At 48.0% G+C, this 20,838-nt stretch overlaps 1 protein-coding gene across 7 annotated transcripts in view; it reads left to right on the forward strand.

Moving 5' to 3' along the window:
* Positions 1-20,838, forward strand: part of CDK5RAP2 (CDK5 regulatory subunit associated protein 2) — a 182,118-nt gene that overhangs the window by 142,999 nt on the left and 18,281 nt on the right. For all 7 annotated transcript variants that reach the window (XM_082843508.1, XM_082843511.1, XM_082843509.1 and 4 more), the window contains 5 exons: positions 964-1,196; positions 8,722-8,770; positions 11,436-11,641; positions 15,936-16,055; positions 20,362-20,478. In XM_082843508.1, the coding sequence (XP_082699634.1) occupies positions 964-1,196; positions 8,722-8,770; positions 11,436-11,641; positions 15,936-16,055; positions 20,362-20,478 (725 nt within the window). The remainder of the gene's footprint in view (positions 1-963; positions 1,197-8,721; positions 8,771-11,435; positions 11,642-15,935; positions 16,056-20,361; positions 20,479-20,838) is intronic.

Here is a 20,838-nt window from a genome sequence, read left to right on the forward strand (position 1 = left end):
TGGTCACAAAGCACCAAGCTGATCTCCCTGTGCTATGCGGCTGCTTCCCACTAGCTATCTGTTTTACATTTGGTAGTGTATATATGTCCATGCCACTCTCTCACTTCGTCCCAGCTTACCCTTGCCCCTGCCCGTGTCCTCAGGTCCATCCTCTACGTCTGCGTCTTTATTCCTGTCCTGCCGCTAGGTTCGTCAGAACCATTTTTTTTTTAGATTCCATATATATGTGTTAGCATACGGTATTTGGTTTTCTCTTTCTGACTTACTTCACTCTGTATGACAGACTCTAGGTCCATCCCCCTCACTGCAGATAACAGAGTTGGGCTTTGAAGGCAGAGCTGTGTTTGAGTGAGAAGTCTTCACTGTTTAACCAACCTGCCATGTCCAAGAGTCAGTTTCCTCTCCTGTAAATGGGGTGTTCATACAGTTGTTGCGAGATTGAGAGGAACAGATAACTTATAAAAAAAACACTTAATTCAGTGGCTGACAGGTCGTAGACCCTCCGTAAATGGTAGTTAGGATTATGATTATCCTCTGACCTTTCACGTGAGAGGAGAGAGTCCTGTTTTTGTTTTCCTGCCTTACAGTTTCTTTTCTGTCCTTCGTGAGAATTTGTGCTGGGTCCCCCGACCCTTGGAGCACTCGTTTCTACAATTCGGACTAGTATTTTTGAAGAGTGAGTGGAAACTAATTGTTCTCCTGAGTCCTTGCCAATCTGTACTTTAATTGGGGGCTTCTTAAGGTTAAAAATATTGCAGAACAACCTTTGTTCCAGCATTTGTTGGCTGTTTTGAAATCGAAGGAGGAGTGGCCTTGCACAGTTGCAAGTTTTCTAAAAGTATAGATACTTGCATAGCTGCAGGCTTTTCAAGTTGTGCTCTGTCATTTCTCCAATTAGTGTTAAAGCCGTGGAAATTCAATTCTAAAACGGTCCAAGCATTTTCTTTTCCCTCTTTTTATCAGATATGATTCGTTAGTTCAGGCCCAAGCCAGGGAGCTCTCCCTTCAACGACAGCAGATTAAGGACAGCCACAGCATCTGTGTCGTTTATCGTCGGCACATGAACGCCATGATCAAGGCCTTTGAGGAGCTGCTGGAGGCCAGCGACGTGGGTTGCCGTGTGGCCGAGGGTTTCCAGGAGCAGCTGAATCAGTGCGCGGAGCTGCTGAGGCAGTTGGAAAATCTGTTTCTCAAGGGTAAGTGGGGCGAGGGACTGCGGGTCTTAAGACCCATCAGGAATTGATCCAGGACTTCTTGGAGGGGCCCAGGAGGAACGGACTTCTTGGCCTCTCCTTCCGCCCCTCTGCCCTGATGAGATGATGGCAGAGCCCCAATGGCCGCTGCTTCCTCCTGGTGGCCACTTCCGCGTGGTTGGCAGTCTGCAGTGTTCCAAACCTGGGGTCCAGTGGAGGGGCCTCGGGGGCCAGGCTGGTGAGGCGTGGCCACGTGGTTGCCAGTTCCTCCAAATTTTCAAGAGAAGATGGAACCTGGGGTTTGGCAGGTAAAGACTTGTGGATTTTAAACGTCGGCAGCAACAAACAAAACAAACAAACAAGAAAACCCAAACTTTCATTGGTTAACAACATATTCAAGGGTCAGAGGTGGTCAGAGAAAGGATGAAAGAAAACCTTTGCTGCATGCTAGGTACTTGAATAGATGTTATCGCATTACAATGAAAAAATAATAATTTGCATTTTTTTGAGATCTCAACAAAGATCTCCCTTATACCTTCATCCAGCTTCATCCGTTTTGCCACGTTTGCTCTCTCATTCTCTTTCTCTCTAGATAGACACACACATACACACACACACACACACACACATTACTGATAATCTTTCCCAACCCTCTGAGCGTGGTTGCGGTTGCTCCTTCTCCCTTGGGGAATCTCGTCCTCCCTTGGCTCCTAAGAGGACACTGTTCGGAGTCAGTACTCCCACCCACCCCACTGGCTGCCCCTTTGAAGCCCTGCCTTCGGCGCCGGTTCCAGATCTGAGCGGGTTTCCCCCTCCCTGCTGCCACGGCTCCAGCTGGCTGCCGTCACCTCGCCTGGGTGGTTGCGGTCCTCTCCTCTGGCCTCTGTGCTTCCACCCTTGTCCCGCAGCGGTCCGTTTTCACTGTAGCCAGAGTGGCCTTTACAAAGTGTAAGTCAGGTCATGACCGCTCTCTGCTCAGCATCAAAGGCTTTCCTTTGTGAGTCATGAGGGTCAAGTTAAATCATGGAGGTGAGACCTTGGCAGAGTGCGTGGCTCGGTGCATGGCCCTGGAGTCCTGAGTGCTTACTCGCATCTGTACTTGTGAGCCTGGGGGCTTCATCCTCAGAACAACTTGATTTATGTGAGGAACTTGGCCTTAACAGAGGGAGGTCAGTTGCTCAAAGTCACAACTGACATGGCAGAACCTGGATTTGACCTCAGTCTTCGTGCCTTCATACATCCACACAGATGGGTCACAAGGCTCCACGTGTGTTCAGTGTGATGCCAAGATAGAACGTGGGGGTAGTTTGGCCTTCTGGGCTCAGGGAATGTTTTTCCTCCATTTTTAAGAAGGGCCCAGCCGCTTAGGTGCGTCGCAGGCTGATTTTCTAGTACCAGCTCCCGGGACCTCTGACACAGGAGCACTTGACTTTTCCCAGCTTTACGAAATCTACTTTTATTCTGGCTAAGGTTTTCCAAATAAGCTAGTTTCCATTTTATTATTGGAGGGATAAGTGGGTCCTCAAGAGAGAGCTGTGTCTTCCCGGCCCGAGGCATTTTCCATCTGTCTCTTTTCTTCCTACAGGCCCTCAACCTGGGAGTGGGAGGCTGAGAGAGACTGCCTCTGGCACCAGATGCCCTCCCTCCCTCATCCACCCGCCTCCCCTTGATTTATTTTTTAGTTATTTACCTTGACAGACCCAAGGAGATCTCACTTCTTGTTTCCTATGGGTCTGGAAGCAGAAGCATTTCGGGCTTAGCAGACAACACAAACACAGAACTTAATTCTCTTCTACAAAAGGCATAAAAGTCTCAGGAGCCTCACTACAGCAGCTCTTTTTCTTAGAGAATAAAATGTAACAGAGGTGGGTCTTTCTGGGATGCCATCTGAAGAGTCTGGCTCCTGAATTATGAAATGAGCTTACCATAAAGTAATTTTATATTTGAGGTAGTTGCGTAGCATGAGTTCTTAAAAAATTTAAACGTAGCCCTTTTTTTTTTTATTAATACAAAACGGTACATGTTTATTGTGGGATAGCAGATGAGCGAATACTCCCATAATTTTATCATTTATACAGGAAAACATGAACACCCTGGAGTGTATACTTTCCAGACCTTTTTTATACATATGTGTATTTTTGGTGGAAGTAGGACGCTTTGCAACCTCTCCCTTTGTTCAATCATAGATAATAAATGTTAATCTACGTTGTAGGTTTTAGTGGCTGCAGAGCATTCTTTTGTATGAATGTACCATAATTAATCATTCCCCATTAGATGGATATTTAGTTCGTTTCCAGTTTGGGGCTATGATAAAGGATAGTGGATTGGAATCTTTGTGCTTATCCTTGCTATTTCTTTAATGTTTTTTTTGTTTTGTTTTGTTTTTTTTGCGGTACGCGGGCCTCTCACCGCTGTGGCCCCTCCCGCTGCGGAGCACAGGCTCCGGACGCGCAGGCTCAGCGGCCACGGGTCAAAGGCCCGGCTGCTCCGCGGCATGTGGGATCTTCTCGGACCGGGGCACGAACCCGTGTCCCCTGCATCGGCAGGCGGACTCTCAACCACTGCGCCACCAGGGAAGCCCTCTTTAATGATATTTAATTGGTAGAACCCAAGAAGTAGGACGGTAGTGTGCTTTCTTAATGCTGGTAAGGATTAGAGCTGGGATTCTTGCCTCTCTCCATAGGCTAGGGAGTTCACTAGGGGTCTGGAGCCCTGCTCCAGATTTTGTGAGTGTTGGTGTTTTTCTGGGGTGATAGTCTATAAATTTTAGATTCTCAAAGTGGGTTGAGACCCCAAATAGATCAAGGACTGGTGTTGCAGTCCCAGGTTTTCCACCATATCCTTGACCGTGGTACCTCCTGAGAGCAGTAGCCATGAATCAGAATCAGGAAGGCCGTGTTTTTGTCTTCAGGGTTTTTTTTTTTTTTTTTTTTTTTTTTTTTGCGGTATGCGGGCCTCTCACTGTTGTGGCCTCTCCCGTTGCGGAGCACAGGCTCCGGACGCGCAGGCTCAGTGGCCATGGCTCACGGGCCCAGCCGCTCCGCGGCACATGGGATCCTCCCGGACCGGGGCACGAACCCGTGTCCCCTGCATCGTCAGGCGGACTCTCAACCACTGCGCCACCAGGGAAGCCCTGTCTTCAGGTATTTTTGAGTGAGTGCCGAGGAAGAAGATGGTGAGATAGTCCCTGTCCTCAGCAAGCTCACCGTGTGTGTCAGGGTTTAGCCACATGAGTAGAAGACAGTTGCTGGGATCCCTTCTCTTGGTGCTCCTTTGCCACAGGGATGAACCCGAAACATCCATTTCTTTTTTTAAAATTAATTTTTATTGGAGTATAGTTGCTTTACAATGCTGTGTTAGTTTCAGGTGTACAGCAGAGTGAATCAGTTATACGTATACATATATCCACTCTCTTCTGGACCGAAGCATCCATTTCTTTCAGGGGCTTCCACGGTCTGCCTTTTCCAGCCCTCTAACCTCGGAATGATAATGATGAATATGAAGGAGAACCAATGGGGAGGGCTGGTCTTACTGTATGCCAGGCATTGTTCTCAGCCTACTATTTAATATCCTCATTTAATAATGAGGAACAGAGAGGTTAATTTACTTGCTCAGGGTCACACAGGAAGTGGCCGAGTCTGGATTTGAACCCAGGCAGCTTGTTTTCACAGCCTAACCTGACCCCCATGAGGTCATGCCCCACACACTCCTGTCAAATTGGGTGTCCTTGTCAACAATTTCCATGGGCCTGGCTTTGCATTTCCCCACTTCTGGGACTTTGTTCAAATCAGTCCTTTTCTAAAAGGCTTTTACTCCCTCTCCACTTCTAGAAATTCTGCCCGTCCTCCAGGAAGCTTCATTTGTTCACTTCAAGTGAAAGCAAACCTATTCATTTTCTTTGTTGCCGGGTTGGTTGTAGCTCTCATATGGCATCACTTCTGGCCTTGTGATGGGGGCCATGTGATGGGGTGGAGAGAACAGAATCTTTGGAACCAGACAGGCCTGAGTTCAAATCCCAGCTTTGTGGTTAAGGGTCACATTTCCTCTGTGAGGTAATGGCACCTGTCTGGCAGAGTTATTGGTGAGGATTGAGATTATTAAAGCGTCTGGTGTCCTCCTGGCCAGTAGTGGGGGCTCAGGAGGTGACAGCAATGATTTCTTGTAGGCATATTTTATTTCTTCGGAGCGTAAGCTCCTGGAAGGTGGGGTCTTGTCCTGGCCTCCCAGCCTGGGAAGGGACCAGACAGGTAGTGCCCGGTCAGGATTTGATGCTGCTGCTGGGAGTTTTATGTGGTATGGACCTGGCCCTGGGGTGCCCTTGGATGAAATGTGCTCTGCCTCTGTCTGGCCCACATAGTTGAGCTTGGAGGGGGGGCACTGTGGACTCTGAAGGGAGGCTTCCAGGAGGAAAGGATATTGGAGCTCAGTCTTCCACAGTGGGAGGATTCACAGCTGGTGGGAAAGGGTGTCTTGGGAGTGGTGATGGGGCGTGCAAGCTCTGGTTAGCTATGTGCGCCAGCCTGTCCGATGGAATGGAGGACTTTCTCTCCTGAGTGTCTGTGGAATCTGCCCTCCACACAGCACCTTAGCTGCTTCTTACCTTTATAAAGCAGTTCTTTCCTGCCTGAAAGATCTAGATCAGTTGTCACCTCCTGTAAGTTCTCTGATGGTCCAGGCTGGATCGTGCTTGTCTCCTCTGTGGGTCCTCCCCCAGCATCCGATGCTGCCTCTGTCACAGCGCTGTCGTGTAGTTGTCTTTTGGGTCCACCGTCCCCACTCAGCTGTGAACTCACTGGGGCAGCCCCTCACTCATCTCTGTATCCTCAGTGTCGGGCACAGGCACCCGGGAGGAGGACTGTAAATATTTAGTATGAATTACCAGTGGGATGGAAAGGAAGAAACATTTGGGTCATGTAGGAGATGCCAGGCTCTGATATTTGAACTTAATTTTGTACGATTGATGGGTTTTGACCTAGGGAGTACCATTTCACAAGAGGCTTCTTACGTGGTGGCCAAGTACAGAGGGGTCAGTGAGGGGAGGGGACTGAAGGCGGGTCCATCAGTTACAAGCCTGTCCTGCATCGTGATTCTCGTGCTTGTTCAGCTGTGTGTCGGATAACTAGATGTCTCTTTATTTGGAAAGATGAACCCCCCCCCCCCCCCACTGCCACATACTCCACAGCTTTTTAGGTGTAGCAATAAGATTTGCCTGAGAGATGGGAGAGTGTTTCCATGACGTGCTTCCTAAGCTTCTGGAATAACCTGACAGATGGTACCCTCTCACCTGTGTGAAGGCAGATTCCACCAAGAAATTCAATGCATCAGTTGTACCGACGATCTCCCTATGAGTCCCACAGTAACAATTTGTCACTTGGTTTTAAAGAACTCTGTGGTGGAAGCGAAACGACTGGAGTACAGTTGTTGAGTCATTACAAGCTCCCCAAAGCATCTCTGGTTTGAAGAAGGGGAGCCAAGGGTTGCTGGTGGCATCCGGGTGATGGACTCCATCTGTGGTCGTGGACTTTGTCAGGCATCGAGGAGAGTTTTTTTGCTGGTTTTAAGATGAGTTTACGGTTAGGTGAGCCAGAATGCTTGAAGCCTGTGCAGGGCCAGTTGTAGTCCCTGAGGCACGTGGCTCTAAAGAACGACGGTAAATGGGAAGCAGATGTTGCGCTATTGCTCGCCTGCCTAGCACGTGTAGAGCCCCGAGCTCTTTGGAAGGCTAGGCTGGGGCAGACGGCCGGCCCATCCTTAGGGTCTGAGGGCCAAAATCGTATCATTAACTGAACATCAGTAAGCAGCCCTGTGCAGGTGTGAGAGGAAAACGCCAAGTGAGTTCTTCTTCTAAGGTACACTCATCCATGCCCGTTCATGTGGGACTTGGAATGTCAGGGTCTTGGAATCTGACCAGTCAGGGGTATCAGATGTAGATTCCCCCCTTGAGGCGGGATGCAGAGGACAGAGACGGGGAGCCCTTGAGAGCATCCCGTGGGGTGGAGGCCTGTCAACCTCTCCCTACCTCTTGGGGAGTCCAGATACCATACCAGTTTCGGTCGCGATGGAACCAGAGGATGGAGATGTAGATTTGTGGTGGGGCAGCTGTGAGAATGTCTCCATTGCCCTTGCTTCACCGAAGCAGTAAAGTAGGTGAGAGTGGGAAGTGGGGAGAGTGGGAGAGTGGGAACATTAGACCTCCTGGATTTCACGTCTTTACCGTCAAACAGAGATCCGGACACTGCCCGTAGGGTTGTTGTGAGGCCTGAAGAAGACGGTGGCTATCGAGGAACCGCCCTCAGCACCCATTCCCGGAGCCCGTGCGCCCTGCGTGGTGCTGGTGCCCAGGGCCCGGCCCGGTGGGCGGAGAGGGAGCCCTGGCAGCCACCCAGCTGGCCTGGGGAGCTTGTGGGTGGAACCACAAGATACAGAGCAGATGTGCGTGTCTCCCGTGATCTTTTCCTCCACACGGTGGTGTTTGAGAACTTTTCCTTTTATGAGTAGTTTTGAAAATGGTACGTGTGGGTGCAGTTTAATTATAGCCTCATCTTTCTACCGCTGCCGTAGGAGGCTTGTTTTTCCTTTAGCCACGCGTTCGTTTCTTCAACGAGCTCCTCCCCGTCTGCAGTTTCCAGCGTTCTGAAGTATCTTTAAACTAAAGTTGTTCATCTCTGAAATCTGGGCTCACATGTTCCTTTGAAACAGCGCATGATGACACGCAGGGGGCGCAGAGCATTGTCCCCGGCTGCGTTCTGAGCCACTTACTTTGTTTTCTTTTGTCTTTTCTTCTAGTCATTCCCCCTGCTGCAGGCACCAGCTTTTTTAGCTGCACTCACAGCCTCCTTGTCCTAGGAATCCCGCTTCTGAGAGCCTTTCCGGAGGAGAGAGTTTCAGTGTAGATAGAGCTGTATGCACAAAGAAGTTTATTTTATTTATTTTTTAAAAGTGAAAAATTGGAGAGGGCCTAGACATCAGCTAGGGAACTGGCAGAAACTGGACCATGTCCACCTCCAAGGGAATATTCACGTACTCATTAAACATGCCGTTACTAAGGCAAATTTGGTAAGTGAAATGCTCATAATAAAGGCCAAAGTGAAAAATTAAGTCGTGATACAGTATCACCCATGTCAAAATGCGTGGAAGAAAGAATGGAAGGAAGGCCAGTAACACGTCTGTGGTGGGTACCTGGAGGGTAGCGATCTTCTTTCTCTTAATTCTGTTACCCGTTTCCTATAACAAGCCTGTATTCTGTTAGTATCAGAGTTTTAGAGAAGGAAGAAGAGCCTCTGCACCCAGCAGCGCCTTTGTGATTGCTTTTTAGATTCAGTGCCATCACCTTCCTCCTGGAACTAGCGCCAGAGCAGTGATAAAGGAGGAGTCTAGAGTCTGAGTGGTATTCTTGGTAATCCTACTTTAAATATCCGGGACTGTTATGAAGAGTGTTTAAACAAATGGATGAGGAAGAAATTGTCAGGGAGCACTTTTTTGTTGTGTTTTTTAATGTTTTCCTTCTTGATGTTATCTCTGCTTCCAGGAAATTCAGTTGAAGCGGAAATGAGCACCCAGAAGGAACTGAGAGAGAGGTGAGTGTGTGGCATTTTGGTAAGAAGACGTTATGGGTTAGGTTCGTCTGCCAGTGTTTTGAGTGTTCTGCTCCCTCCTGTTCTATTAGTTTCCTGCGTCTTGTAAATAAAGCAAAAATACCTGTGAAACTGACAGTGGTCATACAAAACCAGAAGTTCACGCCGTATGTCCCGCAGCCTTCATTCATTTGCATTAGGTTGCTCCTGGCGTTTCTGTCGGGTGATTTGACCCAGATGACACATTCCTTCTGTTGGCTCCTGGATACTTGCAGGATGAATTCCAGACCCTGAGCCTGACCCATCTTTCCTTTTCATCGTGTACCCCATGCTTCAGTCTTAATCTTCGTTTTGATTGTTCTCCAGACCACGCCTGTACACAAGTGGTACACTGCCTTCTTCTGCTTATAATTTAAAAATCCTTCTTCAGAGTCAGTTCACATGGAAACGGACCTTGCTCTCCCCGACACCCCCATCTCTCCACTGCATCCCAGCATCAGTGATCCTTCCTATAGCAGTTGGCACATAATTACACTATAGCACTTACCACATGGTATTATAATATTTTCTGCATTTATCTTTCCGTGCCCAGGATTCCTTGAAAGAGGTAAGGAGACAGCATTAACTAGGTATGGTATGTGCCAGCTGCTGCCCTAGGCGTTCACATCCGTTATTTCTGACCCTACAAGGTGAGCATTATTGTTCCCAGTTTAGGATGAGGACCCTCAGGGTCAGAGTTGCATACTTGCCATTCAGAGGCAGAACTGGGATTTGAACTTGAATCTGTTATGCTCCAACACCTGGGCTCTTATTGTTATTGCACATTGCCTTTTGAGGGCAAGGACTTCTTTAATATCTGCACACCTGCTCTAGCCCCAGCTATCTGGCATGTGGTTGGAATTTTTTTAAAATGTTCATGGAATAAATGGATTGCAAGCACTCTTAGCTTGCCTCTGTGGCCAACTGGAAACGTCAGGGTCTCGCCCTCCTCTGTTGACTTGTTCAAGGTTCTGACTGTCGTTAGTGCCATTGCTGTTTCCCTCATCTTTGGAGCTGCGACCCTTTGGACTCCTGGGGGCAAAATAAAGAAATAAAGACCAGTCTGGGGTGCAGAGTTTCAGATTTTACTGGCATCATGAAGGCCTCCAGCATCGTTAGAGTGGGCAGGCAGGGAGGTATCACAGCTCTTCACTGGAGGGCATTTTACTCAGGGCTTCTGTAAGTTTAGAAGAAACTTTCCTCTCCCACTGCGGTATTCGCAAGACCCTCCCAGTTCAACCCTCCACTTCTGTCCTGGTAATAACGGTGGGTCATGTCCCACTGGCAGGCTGCGGAGAGGGCAGTAAGGGCCTCCCCGAGTGGAGATGGTCTTCGCTGAGATCTGAAGCACGAGGCTTCGGGGCGTGGCTTGTTGGAAGAGTGTCCCCCCTCGAGGTGACGGAGACACGACCCCTTTGAGCTGTGTGGCTGGTGCATGGAACGTGAGGCTAGAGAGGCAGGCGGGGCTGCCTTGGGCTGGTCCTCAGATACTGCCTTAAGAGCCCAAATCCTGTTCTACAGGAAGAAGGGAGTCTTGGAAGGAGAGTAAGCTGGGACTAGACATGATCAGATTGGCCATCTTGAAAGCCGACCGTGGTTGCTTGGAGAATGGCAGGGAGCCTCTTTTGGCCTTCCTCAGCCACGTGTCACCCTTCCCTTTCTGGCAGGTTTGTTTCCGTTCCTTCTGTTCTGCTGTTTTCAGCTGTAGGCTTAGTGCTCACGCTAATTAAATGTGTGCCCTCGGCCCCTTCTGCACTCTGCAAGGCAGCAGCAAGCCGTCGCATCCATCACGCTGTCTGAGCACAACTGCATCTGCTGTTTACCTGTTAGTGGATGCGCTGCCGCTTTAGAGTCCTCTGCTCTTGTCTGAGCTCATGAATAATGAGACAGGAAGTAATAGGAAAAAGTGGGAGAAAAAAGAGCTTAAATTAAGGAGCTTATCTGTAATGGGGATTCACGTGGGCTCTTCACAGAGTTCAGGGTGGTTTTCCTCCCGGCTTAGGTGGCCCTTGGGTAATACAGGTCACTAACCAGATGATTGCCTCAATGGTGATACCGGAATCAGCTTGCGGACCGTGAGGGTTTTGAGGTTTTTAAACCCGTAAGTCCACCTCGTGGGTTTGGGTTGGCCCCCCACGTTCTCCTGGGGCCTTGGAGCCAGACAGACGTGGATTCAGATGTGTGCGCTGCCACGTACAAGCTGTGAGACTGTGGGCAAGGTTCTGATGCGCCTCCGTCCCCGCAGCTCTAAATGAGGATGGTCCTCCCTACCTCAGAGGGATTCTGTGAGGACCAAGGAGGACAGTCTGCGTAAAATGCCTGGTACAGAGCGGCCAGTTGATAAGCAGCTGCCGCTGACTCATGCCCGCCCTCAGGGTCCCTCCACTACCAGCCGGACGGTGGCTCCCCCTCCTTCACTGGCTCCACATCAAGCCCACTGAGCCCTTCTTGTGTTTGTTTTTAGAGTATCCTTGCTAAAAATGCTCTAGGGAAACAAAAAGCCTCCAGAACACCATTGCAAATGTGGGTAAATTACAAAGAGCCAGTCATCTTAAGTGTTCTTAAGTCATGGTCCTGGTTTGGGATCTTAGTGTGGAAAACGATTTCTCTTTCAATCCCAATGGTCAAGGACTGAGGAAGACAACTTAAGCTACCAACACATTCTCCCTGAGTCTCCTGCGCCCTCAGCCTCACGCGCGCTGTCCGACGGTCACACGCTGTCCGACGGTCACATGCTGTCTGACTCTGAAATGTCCGCGAAGTCCTCCTCACGAGACCAGAAGCAAGACAGCGAGACGGAGAAGACTTCGGTCCTGGCAAACAACGTTTCTCAAGGTAAGCCAAGCTTCACTGAGCGTCGTAAACCTAGCCAGAGTTTCCTGCTTTGAACGATAATTTGCTGTCTTGCCTTTGTACTAAAGCAGAGTGTAGTGACATTGGAATAGTTACCAGGTGAGAGGAGATCCTGCGAGGGCCCAGGCCCATTGTTCAGAGTTATCGTGTATCACCGGGGAAAGCTACGGTTGTTGGAAGTGTTGGAGATTGGGAAAAAGTCCTTTTTATTTTTTAATGATGACGGGTTACATGCCTTGCCATTCCTTATCTGGCAGACTGGAAAGCACTGGGGTTATGGATCAGGTCTAGGTCTGGCCCATTTCTTGCTGTCTCTTTCGAGCTCTTCCTAAGGTGGTGTCGCTTTGAGGACCGTTGCTTTGAACTGTACAGGGGCCCGAGAGTACCTAACCCCCTGTTTGGAGATTTTGAATTCAGTAAATCTGCTGTGTTTCTCTTCAGTGTGACCCTCGGCCCTTTCCGTCAGCCCCTTGTCCTGCCTCTGGGCACGGAGCCGTGGGCTCAGTTGGCAGAATCAGCCTCCCGTGACCCCACCTGCCTCTGAGCTCCCCTTTATCCCTTCTGTGTTTGCAGTCTTGATTGCCTCCTGTTGGGCACTAGGTAGGGCTTACTGTTCATAAGTTCAAGGACTGGTATAGACCAGAACAGACAGACCTTTTCCAGTAAAAGGCTGGATACTGTGTGCCTCAGGCTTTGCAGAGCATGTGGTCTCCGTTGCAGTTACTCAGTCGTGCTGTCGCAGCATAATGCAGCTGTAGAAAATACGTAAATGCGTGAGTGTGGGTATGTTTCAATAAAACTTTATTTACCAAAACAGGTGGTCGGTGGATTTGACACAGGGGCCATAGTTTTCTGAGCCCTGGTATAGCCTCTGGACCTCAGCTGACATCCTCTGGTCTCTCCTTTTTCCAGTGGGTTGTTTGCAAGGTGCCCAGAATGGACCCAGGGAACAAATCAGACACCTCCCTGCTAAAAACTCTTTGTTGACACCAGATCACATTAGAACCAGGGTTTCAAAATTTTTAAATCTATTTTTTTTAGCAGCAGCAATCCCCCCTCCCTTTTTTTTTTTTTTTTCAGATGAAACTGAATATATGTAAAAGATATATAAAAGATACACCTTGGGCTTCCCTGGTGACGCAGTGGTTGAGAGTCTGCCTGCCAATGCAGGGGACGCGGGTTCGTGCCCCGGTCCGGGAAGATCCCACATGCCGCGGAGTGGCTGGGCCATGGTGAGCCATGGCCGCTGAACCTGTGCGTCCAGAGCCTGTGCTCCGCAACGGGAGAGGCCACAACAGTGAGAGGCCCGGTACCGCAAAAAAAAAAAAAAAAAAAAAAAAGATACACCTTTTTCCCAAAGGAGTGGAGCCTTTATCCCCAGTGGCACCTCCGAGGCTCCTTTAGGATACGCAGGGGCCAGGGGAGCACGGTTTGGAATCAGACCTCGAGCATGAAGTGTACACGTTTGATGTAACGCAGGTATCAGCTGGGGTCCTCCAGTAACCAGTTACCTAGATGTGCTTTCTTTGGGTTCGTGGCCGTATCCCTCTGCAGTTTCTGTGAGTTTCTGTGTACTTGGTTTCTCTCAGTTATTTCTGGCTCTACTCTCTGCCTTCTCCTGCTTTGGGTTAGACCATGAATTGTTTCCCTGTCCCTTGTGCTGCCTCCTGCTGCCCGAGACCACTCTCACAGGGCCTTTGTGGGAGGAGCAGACTGAGGTGTCAGGGACTAGAGGGGCGGGGTTTACAATGCGGCAAGCCTGATCCTTGACGGGCTATTTGTGATCCCTGTTCTTTAAGACCCTCCTGCTACGGTGGTACCAGGCACTTCCTCTTTCTCCCCCAGCCTGCCCTCCTTTTTCTCACTCTAGGCCCCATCCGCCACCCCAGCCTTGATTTATCTCCAGTGTAGACCCATCTTTTACTTCTTAGTCCTCTGAGGACCTATGACCTTGGGCTTCTCAAGTGGATTATCCGGCACTTTCCCGAATGGGGACAGTGCTCTCTGGAGCTGTCCTAATTAACCCACTGTTAGCTTTTTTGGGTTTGTTTCTCTTCAGACTTTTGGTCTCTGCATCCGTTTTTCCTTTTGTCACGCTTATAATCTGAGCAGAAAGATAATTTAGTACTTGTCCTTTTTTCACTTAGCATTATATCATAAGTTTTCTGACGTGTTACATAACATCATTTTCAGTGGCTTTGGAATAGTCCGGTGAATGGCTGAACTGCAGTTTTCCTTATGTTCCCCTGTTGCTGAACATTTAAGTCATTTTCTAAAATTTCACAATTGTGAACAGTGCTGCAGGGAGTAGCTTTGAACATAAAGCTTTCCCCTTATTCTGGGGCATTTTCCTAACCTAGATTCTATAAATTGGAGCTACTCGGCAAAGATATTTATACTGTCGCTTGTGGTGGCTGCGGCTTGCAGGATTTATGGGTTTAGAGAGGCGGCGTTTGTCAGAAGGGTATTATTGTAAGAGGGACAGATATTTTTCTCCTGTGTTAAGATGAGTATAGTATTTCTTTCTGCCCAGTTAGGGCTGCATAATTAACAAGCGGTGTCCAATTCGACCGGGAATGTTTCCTTAAGGCCAAGGGATGATTCCAGCTTCCAGCCAGTCTCAGTAGAAGATGCGTGGTACCGATCGCTGCTGAGGGTTTTTGCCCCAGAAGCCGGCAGTATGTGACGTGGATAAACCAGGAAGGAAGGCTGCAGTCAGAACAGATAAGTTCCTGACTCACTGAGACCTGACTGGCCGCTGGAAGATTTGCGGGGCAGCAAGGCAGGAACGGGAGGTGTGTTGCCGTGCTGCTTCAGTTTACTGCAGGCGGGGTCCACAGACAGTCCGCCAAATGACTTGCTGCGCTCCTGGCATTCATAGGAGATAGCTGAAGATCTGGGAATTAAAGTCATCCCATAAACATTCAAATTCTTGGCAGAATTACTATTGAATTAGGAAAAGATCTGTAACATTGTGATACTTTTAAATGAAAGTCATTTTGGAGGAATTAAAACTGGGTCATAACATTAGTATAATGTTTTAAAACAAACATTACCAAGACAAAACCGAGTATCCCCTAATTGATGAATTAAAGACATTAGTTTTGCCTTTGGATACTTAATGTGATTATGCTGTAAACACTGATACTAGAAACCTACCTCTGGACTGGAACTGCACTTCCTCCTTTCTTTGTTAAAGTGAGCCGTGGCAGAGGCTGAGAAATTAAAAGCATGCTCATTTTAGAAAATTCAGAAAATTTAAACTTCTATATATTGTTAAATATTATGTTAAGATATGGTATTAAAGTTTTGAGAAGCCTAAGATCTACCACCTAAAGGCGACCTCTGTTAATATTTAGGTGTATTTCCTTCTTTTGCATATATGTGTCTTAACTGTCTGCAGATTTTTAAACAGAGTTGTGATTATGCCGAATAACCCATTTTGTATCTGTATTTTTTCATGATATTATATGGTCTTCATAATATAATTTTAATAGCTGTGTAACACTGCATCATAAGGGATGTAAAGCAGTTAATTTAATCATTTGCGTTATTTTCAGTTCTGACTGTTATAAATAGTGCTGAGATGAACCTTTCCAAACATTCTGACAAATGATTGTCAGCATCTCCGGTGATCTCTTTAAATAGATTCCTAGAAGTAGAATTATTTGGTAAAAATAAATTGGAAAGAACCTTTCTAAGGCTAATGACAAAAATAGTCCCCAGAGTCATACACGTTTATACTCGTGCTAACAGGATGTATTCCTGGAGAGCACCCTTCTCACCATTCTCACCAGTGTTGGGATTATTGTTTTGCTTTGTTTTTAAGTCTTGAATTAGTAAGTGATAAATGGTTAACATATTCCTCTCAAAGGATTAGTCTCAAAAATATCTGAGTTCGTTATGAAGGTGGCTTAATCAACTCTCAGGCAATTCAGGCGAACTTGAAAGTGATCTTTTAGTTTCCCCGAAAGGAAGATTTTAAATTAATATTTGATATTTAGAAGAATAAAAGGCTGTATTAGAGTTAGCATTAAAATTGTATGGTGTGTAATTTTTCCATGTGATATAAAGTATCTTCTTTGTAGAGGGCTGCAGAGAATCATCACAGACTGGCTGTGGGCTGTGGGCAGTAGCTCTGCCTCCCCAGGCCTAAGGAAGACTCTCTTAACATATCCAGTACTATTTAGAATTTCAAGATCACTGCGTAGTCTATAAATTATTCAGTTTGTTGGGGGCTTCAGACTTTAAATTAAAAATGTCCTCCTTCCTGTAGACTTACTAATGGAACATATACAAGAAATTCGAAGTTTGAGAAAACGTTTAGAAGAATCTATTAAAACAAATGAGAAGCTACGGAGACAGCTGGAGCGACAAGGCTCTGAAATTGACCAAGGTAAGGTGGACCTTCCCAAAGGGCGGTGAGGGCTTCCTTTGTGGCGCATTTGCCTGGATAAGCGCGCTGTGTATTGGGAAGAGCTTTGGACTTGTGGCCAGAGAGATTTCAGTTCAAATCCTGACTTTGCTGTTTACTTCACCTTGCTGACTCTCAGTTGCAGTAATTTATCTGTTAAATGAGGATAATAATTCCCATTTTATTCTGGTGGCGATGAGAATTAAGTGCGCTAACTTAAGCGGAGTGTCCCATAGTCCCTGGTGCAGAACAAGTACTTGATAAATGTTCGTTTCCCGGTCATTGGAGGAGTCTGCCAGCCTCTGGCATTGTGAATTGTGGTTGCCTCCTCATTTGACTCTAGAAGCTAAAGCAAAATAGATAGGTATGTTAAAATAAAACAAAGCAGTAGGGCTTCCCTGGTGGCGCAGTGGTTGAGAGTCCGCCTGACGATGCAGGGGACACGGGTTCGTGCCCCAGTCCGGGAGGATCCCACATGCCGCGGAGCGGCTGGGCCCGTGAGCCATGGCCGCTGAGCCTGCGCGTCTGGAGCCTGTGCTCCGCAACGGGAGAGGCCACAACAGTGAGAGGCCCGTGTACCGCAAAAAAAAAAAAAAAAAAAAAAAAAGTATTTTGTCTTTTTGTTAATAATGCATTTTGGCAATCTGGTAACTCCCACGTGCCAATCACGAGGTCCCCAGTGTTCTTACATAACCACAGTTAGCTCAGAATGGACTATTCTTCCATGAGAAGCTTAAAAATACATATTTTTTCCCATAGGCAAGACATTCATGTGGTTCAGAAATTAATATCACCATTCTGTACCCATTAGTCCTGTTCTCCCTTCTCTCCTCCCACTTTTGTTAGTTTTCTTCTCTATCCTTACAGTCTTAATGCAGATACAGATGTATATTCTTATTGTCTCCTTCACCTGCCGGAAAGGTAGAATGCTTTATATCACTGCTCTGTTCCTTCTTTCATTGAATAATCTATTTTGGTCATCTTTCCTTGCTGCTCCAAAGAGAGTGTCCTCCCTCTGGTCAGAATATATCTTGAGAGCAGCTCTGTGCACCAGGAAAAGCCTGAGTTTGTTTGGGAGCCGGACTGGCCTGGGTAGGGACCCAGCTCTTCTGCTGACGAGCTCCGTGACTTTGGGCAAGTCACCTCTCCCTTCCAGGCTTCATTATCTTACAAAACGGGGTCATTGTGAGATTACATGAGACAGTGTTATACATAGGGCCTTGCTCAGTGCCTCACCCAAGAGATGGTGGTTTTCTTCATCATCATCAGTTTTATTTTGTATTAACATTATTCGTTTAACATTGCAAAGCTCTAAGCTCTGCTCCGGGTGGGGACACTAATGTCGTTGCCATTTCTAGGGATGAGATAACCGAGTTCTAGAAAGATGTAGTCAGTGGCAGCACTTGCTTCTTTGCACCCCTAGTCACTGCATTCTAGCCCATCATAGCCTTCAGCCTAGAAGGACATCTTTTCAAAGTACCATATATGCTGTAGCTTGCAAGGTAAACAGAAAGGTTCCATCTCTCTCTCTCTCTCCCCCCTCCCCCTCCCCTCCTCCCCCCAACCCCAGCGGCATCCTGCCCCTCCTCCCCCTCACACTCCCAGGGAAATTGATTAATCTGAGTTATTAGTCACATCAAACACAGGAAAGAAATACACGCCTGGGCCCATCACAGTCGCTCTTGGTAATGCCTGAATTAGATTCATTCTGTTTTACATTTTCCCTGACAAATCCAATTATAGAATTATTTGGGGACTCAAATGGCCACCAGCTACAGTGGAGCAGGCAGTTGCTCTGGAGAGCAATTCACTCTGATGGGAAGGTTTACAAAAAGGCATTCATAAAGTATTTATGCTGGTGGGAAGACGTGCTGTTCTCACCATGTTGTCACAATCCCTGAAAAGACAAAGAAATAATAGTGGTTCTGCCTCCCTCCTGCTGTGAAATGTTCATCTTGGGAGCAGGTTTGAGAAAGGCATGGCTCCTTGTAATGTTGAGGTGGAACGTTGTTAAAAACTGTCATCTCATGTGTTACATCTTCCGGCTTGTCACCGGTTCTACAAGCTTATAGTGATGATGTTCAGAGGAAAGATGGGCCTCGTAGCATCCGAAGCGGATCCTGCTAGCTCAGGCTTTGTCAGAAACTGTTCCTTGGCCTGATTATTCCTTTGAAAAGTCAGCACCTTAGCTGTGGTTGCAGGAGACTTCTTCTGTAGAATTGTTCCTGTTCATCCAGGTTGCTCTTTGGTCTTCTTTTGGCTCCAGCGTGTCATCAGTGGTGGATTGACGAATGGTAATAGCAGTAACAGTAACATCCATCCGTCATTTTTATTGAATTAATAGAGGCTTTAGGGACGTTATGTGACGTGCCTGAGATCATGCAGCTGCTAAGAAGCTGGAGCCGTGGTTCAAGCCCAGGTGTCTCTGGAAAGACACCAGAGTTCATAGGGAGAGTGGAGGAGGATAGTGGGGAGAGATACACGTGAATAAAAAAAACATATGACATTGTAATCAGTGAACCGTTAGCATGAGAAAAAGGTAGTGCCTGTAGCGTGGAAAGAGAATGAACTCTGGCTTCCGGGAGACACAATACCATACCTTCCTTAGAGGGAGTTTGGATATTACAGGTCCTCAGTTGTGTATCAGGATGTTTTCAGCTGCAGATAACAGAATATGAGTAGAAACTGGTGTCACCAATGGGGATTTATGTCTTTGTACATAACAAGAAATCCAGAGGCAGGCGTTTCTAAGGCAGGTCTGAAGTCTGACTGACTGGTAGCCGGGCACGGGGTTAGTACCTGTGACGGCTGCAGCATTCCTTCCTCTCAGGACAGGGTCCAGAGCGGGGAAGGAGGAGGGTGGCACGTGCTCCTGCCTGTCCTCCTTTCATCCGGGTGGAAAAGCTTTCCCAGAAGCTCCCAGCAGGCTTCCTGTCAAGTTTCATCGACCAGAAGTGGCACATGACCGTGTTCTAGCCGGACTGGAAGAGCAGGTGTCTGGCATTTGGGCTCTGCGGTGTGGTAGACTCCACCAGTAAGGAAGACCGGGAAGCATCCGCCTGCCAAGTGTAGAAAGTGCCTTGCACCCAGCAAGTGCTCTCCAGGGGTCGCTGTGAACATGAACATCGTACATGGTGCAGCCGTAGAAAGTTCCGAGCACGGGCAGTGCTGAGGTGGTGTGTCAAGGGAGCTGCCCGGACGGAGGGAGGGCTAGGATTTCAGGAGATAGACAGTACCCGGGCAGGTATTTACAGATAAGGAGGCCGATCAGAGTTTGTAAGTTTCCTCACACCCAGGCTGTCCAGCTTTAGAGCCTGGTCTTTTCAGTCTACACTTCGGGGCAGTGAGTATGAGCTATGAGTTGAAAGGTGAGTGTGATTTTGACAGGTGAAGAAGGTGATAGGCATTCTAGGCAAAGGGAGTACCTCATCCTGTAAAGCCAGGGAGGTGTGTGACCATGTGTGTGGTGTGTGTTTGGAGCACGCATGGCTCAGTCTGGCTGCGTTTGAGGACACCAGGGTCTAGTGTGAGAGGGAGTGGGGTGTAGGCCTTGAGAGTCGAGCTAAATAATAGAGATCTGAAGTTTGGACCTTGTGTTTGGTTGTGTGATTGTCTTTTGCCAATCACACAACCAAACACAAATACGTGATGGTGGGGCCATCACATATTTTTGAGCAGAAAAAAACCTGAATGGACCGTGTTTAGGATGATAAGCTCATTGGCAGAGGCAACGGGGCAAGGTATAAGGCTGAACTACAGGGGCAGAAAAGAGGGGGCCAGCATCTGAGGCATTTTGGAGGAAGAGTCAGCAGTCATGGTTGCCTGACTGGGCAGTGGAAGAGAGAGGCCTTTAGTCTGGCTCCCAGATTTCCGGCTCCGGTTAGGGTTAGAGGCGAGACCGTCTACACCGGCAGGAAACAGGAGGGAGGGCGGGATTGGAAGGGTTGGGGGGAAAGGTGAAGAGTGGACCGGAGCCTCAGTGGAGAGGTCCCCTGAGGGTTTGGACCTCAGGAGAGAAATCGTGGAGGTTAAGACTGTCACCCGCCCCGCCAGCCCGGTTCTCCTTTGTTCACCCCGAGGCCGGGTAGGGTGTGGGGAGTCTCCTCCGTCTCCTCTTTCAGGCTCACTCTCATCTCCCTTTGGGCTCTGGTAGTACCTTAGATAGTTCACAGGAGTAATTTTCATTGTGTGTTGTGTTTCCTCATTATTTAAAACTGTTTTCCAAAAAGTTCCATCCATACGGGCCTGGAGACTATCTATAAATTACTATTTATGTGTGTTTTTATAGGTTCTTCAAACATTTTTGCTTATGGTTCAGAGCTACATAATTCTCTGACATCAGAAATATGTTTCCTGAGGAAGCAGAACGAGGCCCTCAATACAATGCTCGCTAAAGGATCCAGAGGTAAAAACGAGAGGAGCCGTCCGCAGCCTGGAGCTCCACAGCCCTCTGTGGCGTGGAGAGAATGCAGGCGCTGGAGTGAGACCAAGTCCTGTGGCCCTGTGACTTTGGGCAGGTCGCTTAACCTCCCTGAACCTCAGTATGTTTTAGCTGTAAGATAGGAACGCCTCAGAGGGCTGTTGTGACACCTAAGCAGTGTCCAGCCCACAGCCTGGTGCCTCTGACAGGGGCTTAGTAAGTGCTCCTTTCCTTACTTGTCACCCTCCCCTCTGTGCAGCCACCTCTCAGCTTGGCTTAGTTCACAGTGGGAGAGAAGGGGTGGGAATACATTGCTCCCCAAATTTCAGCGATTTCCTGCTGTCA

Source organism: Leucopleurus acutus (genome assembly GCF_964270905.1).
Source record: "Leucopleurus acutus genome assembly, chromosome: 7".
Taxonomy (NCBI): domain Eukaryota; kingdom Metazoa; phylum Chordata; class Mammalia; order Artiodactyla; family Delphinidae; genus Leucopleurus; species Leucopleurus acutus.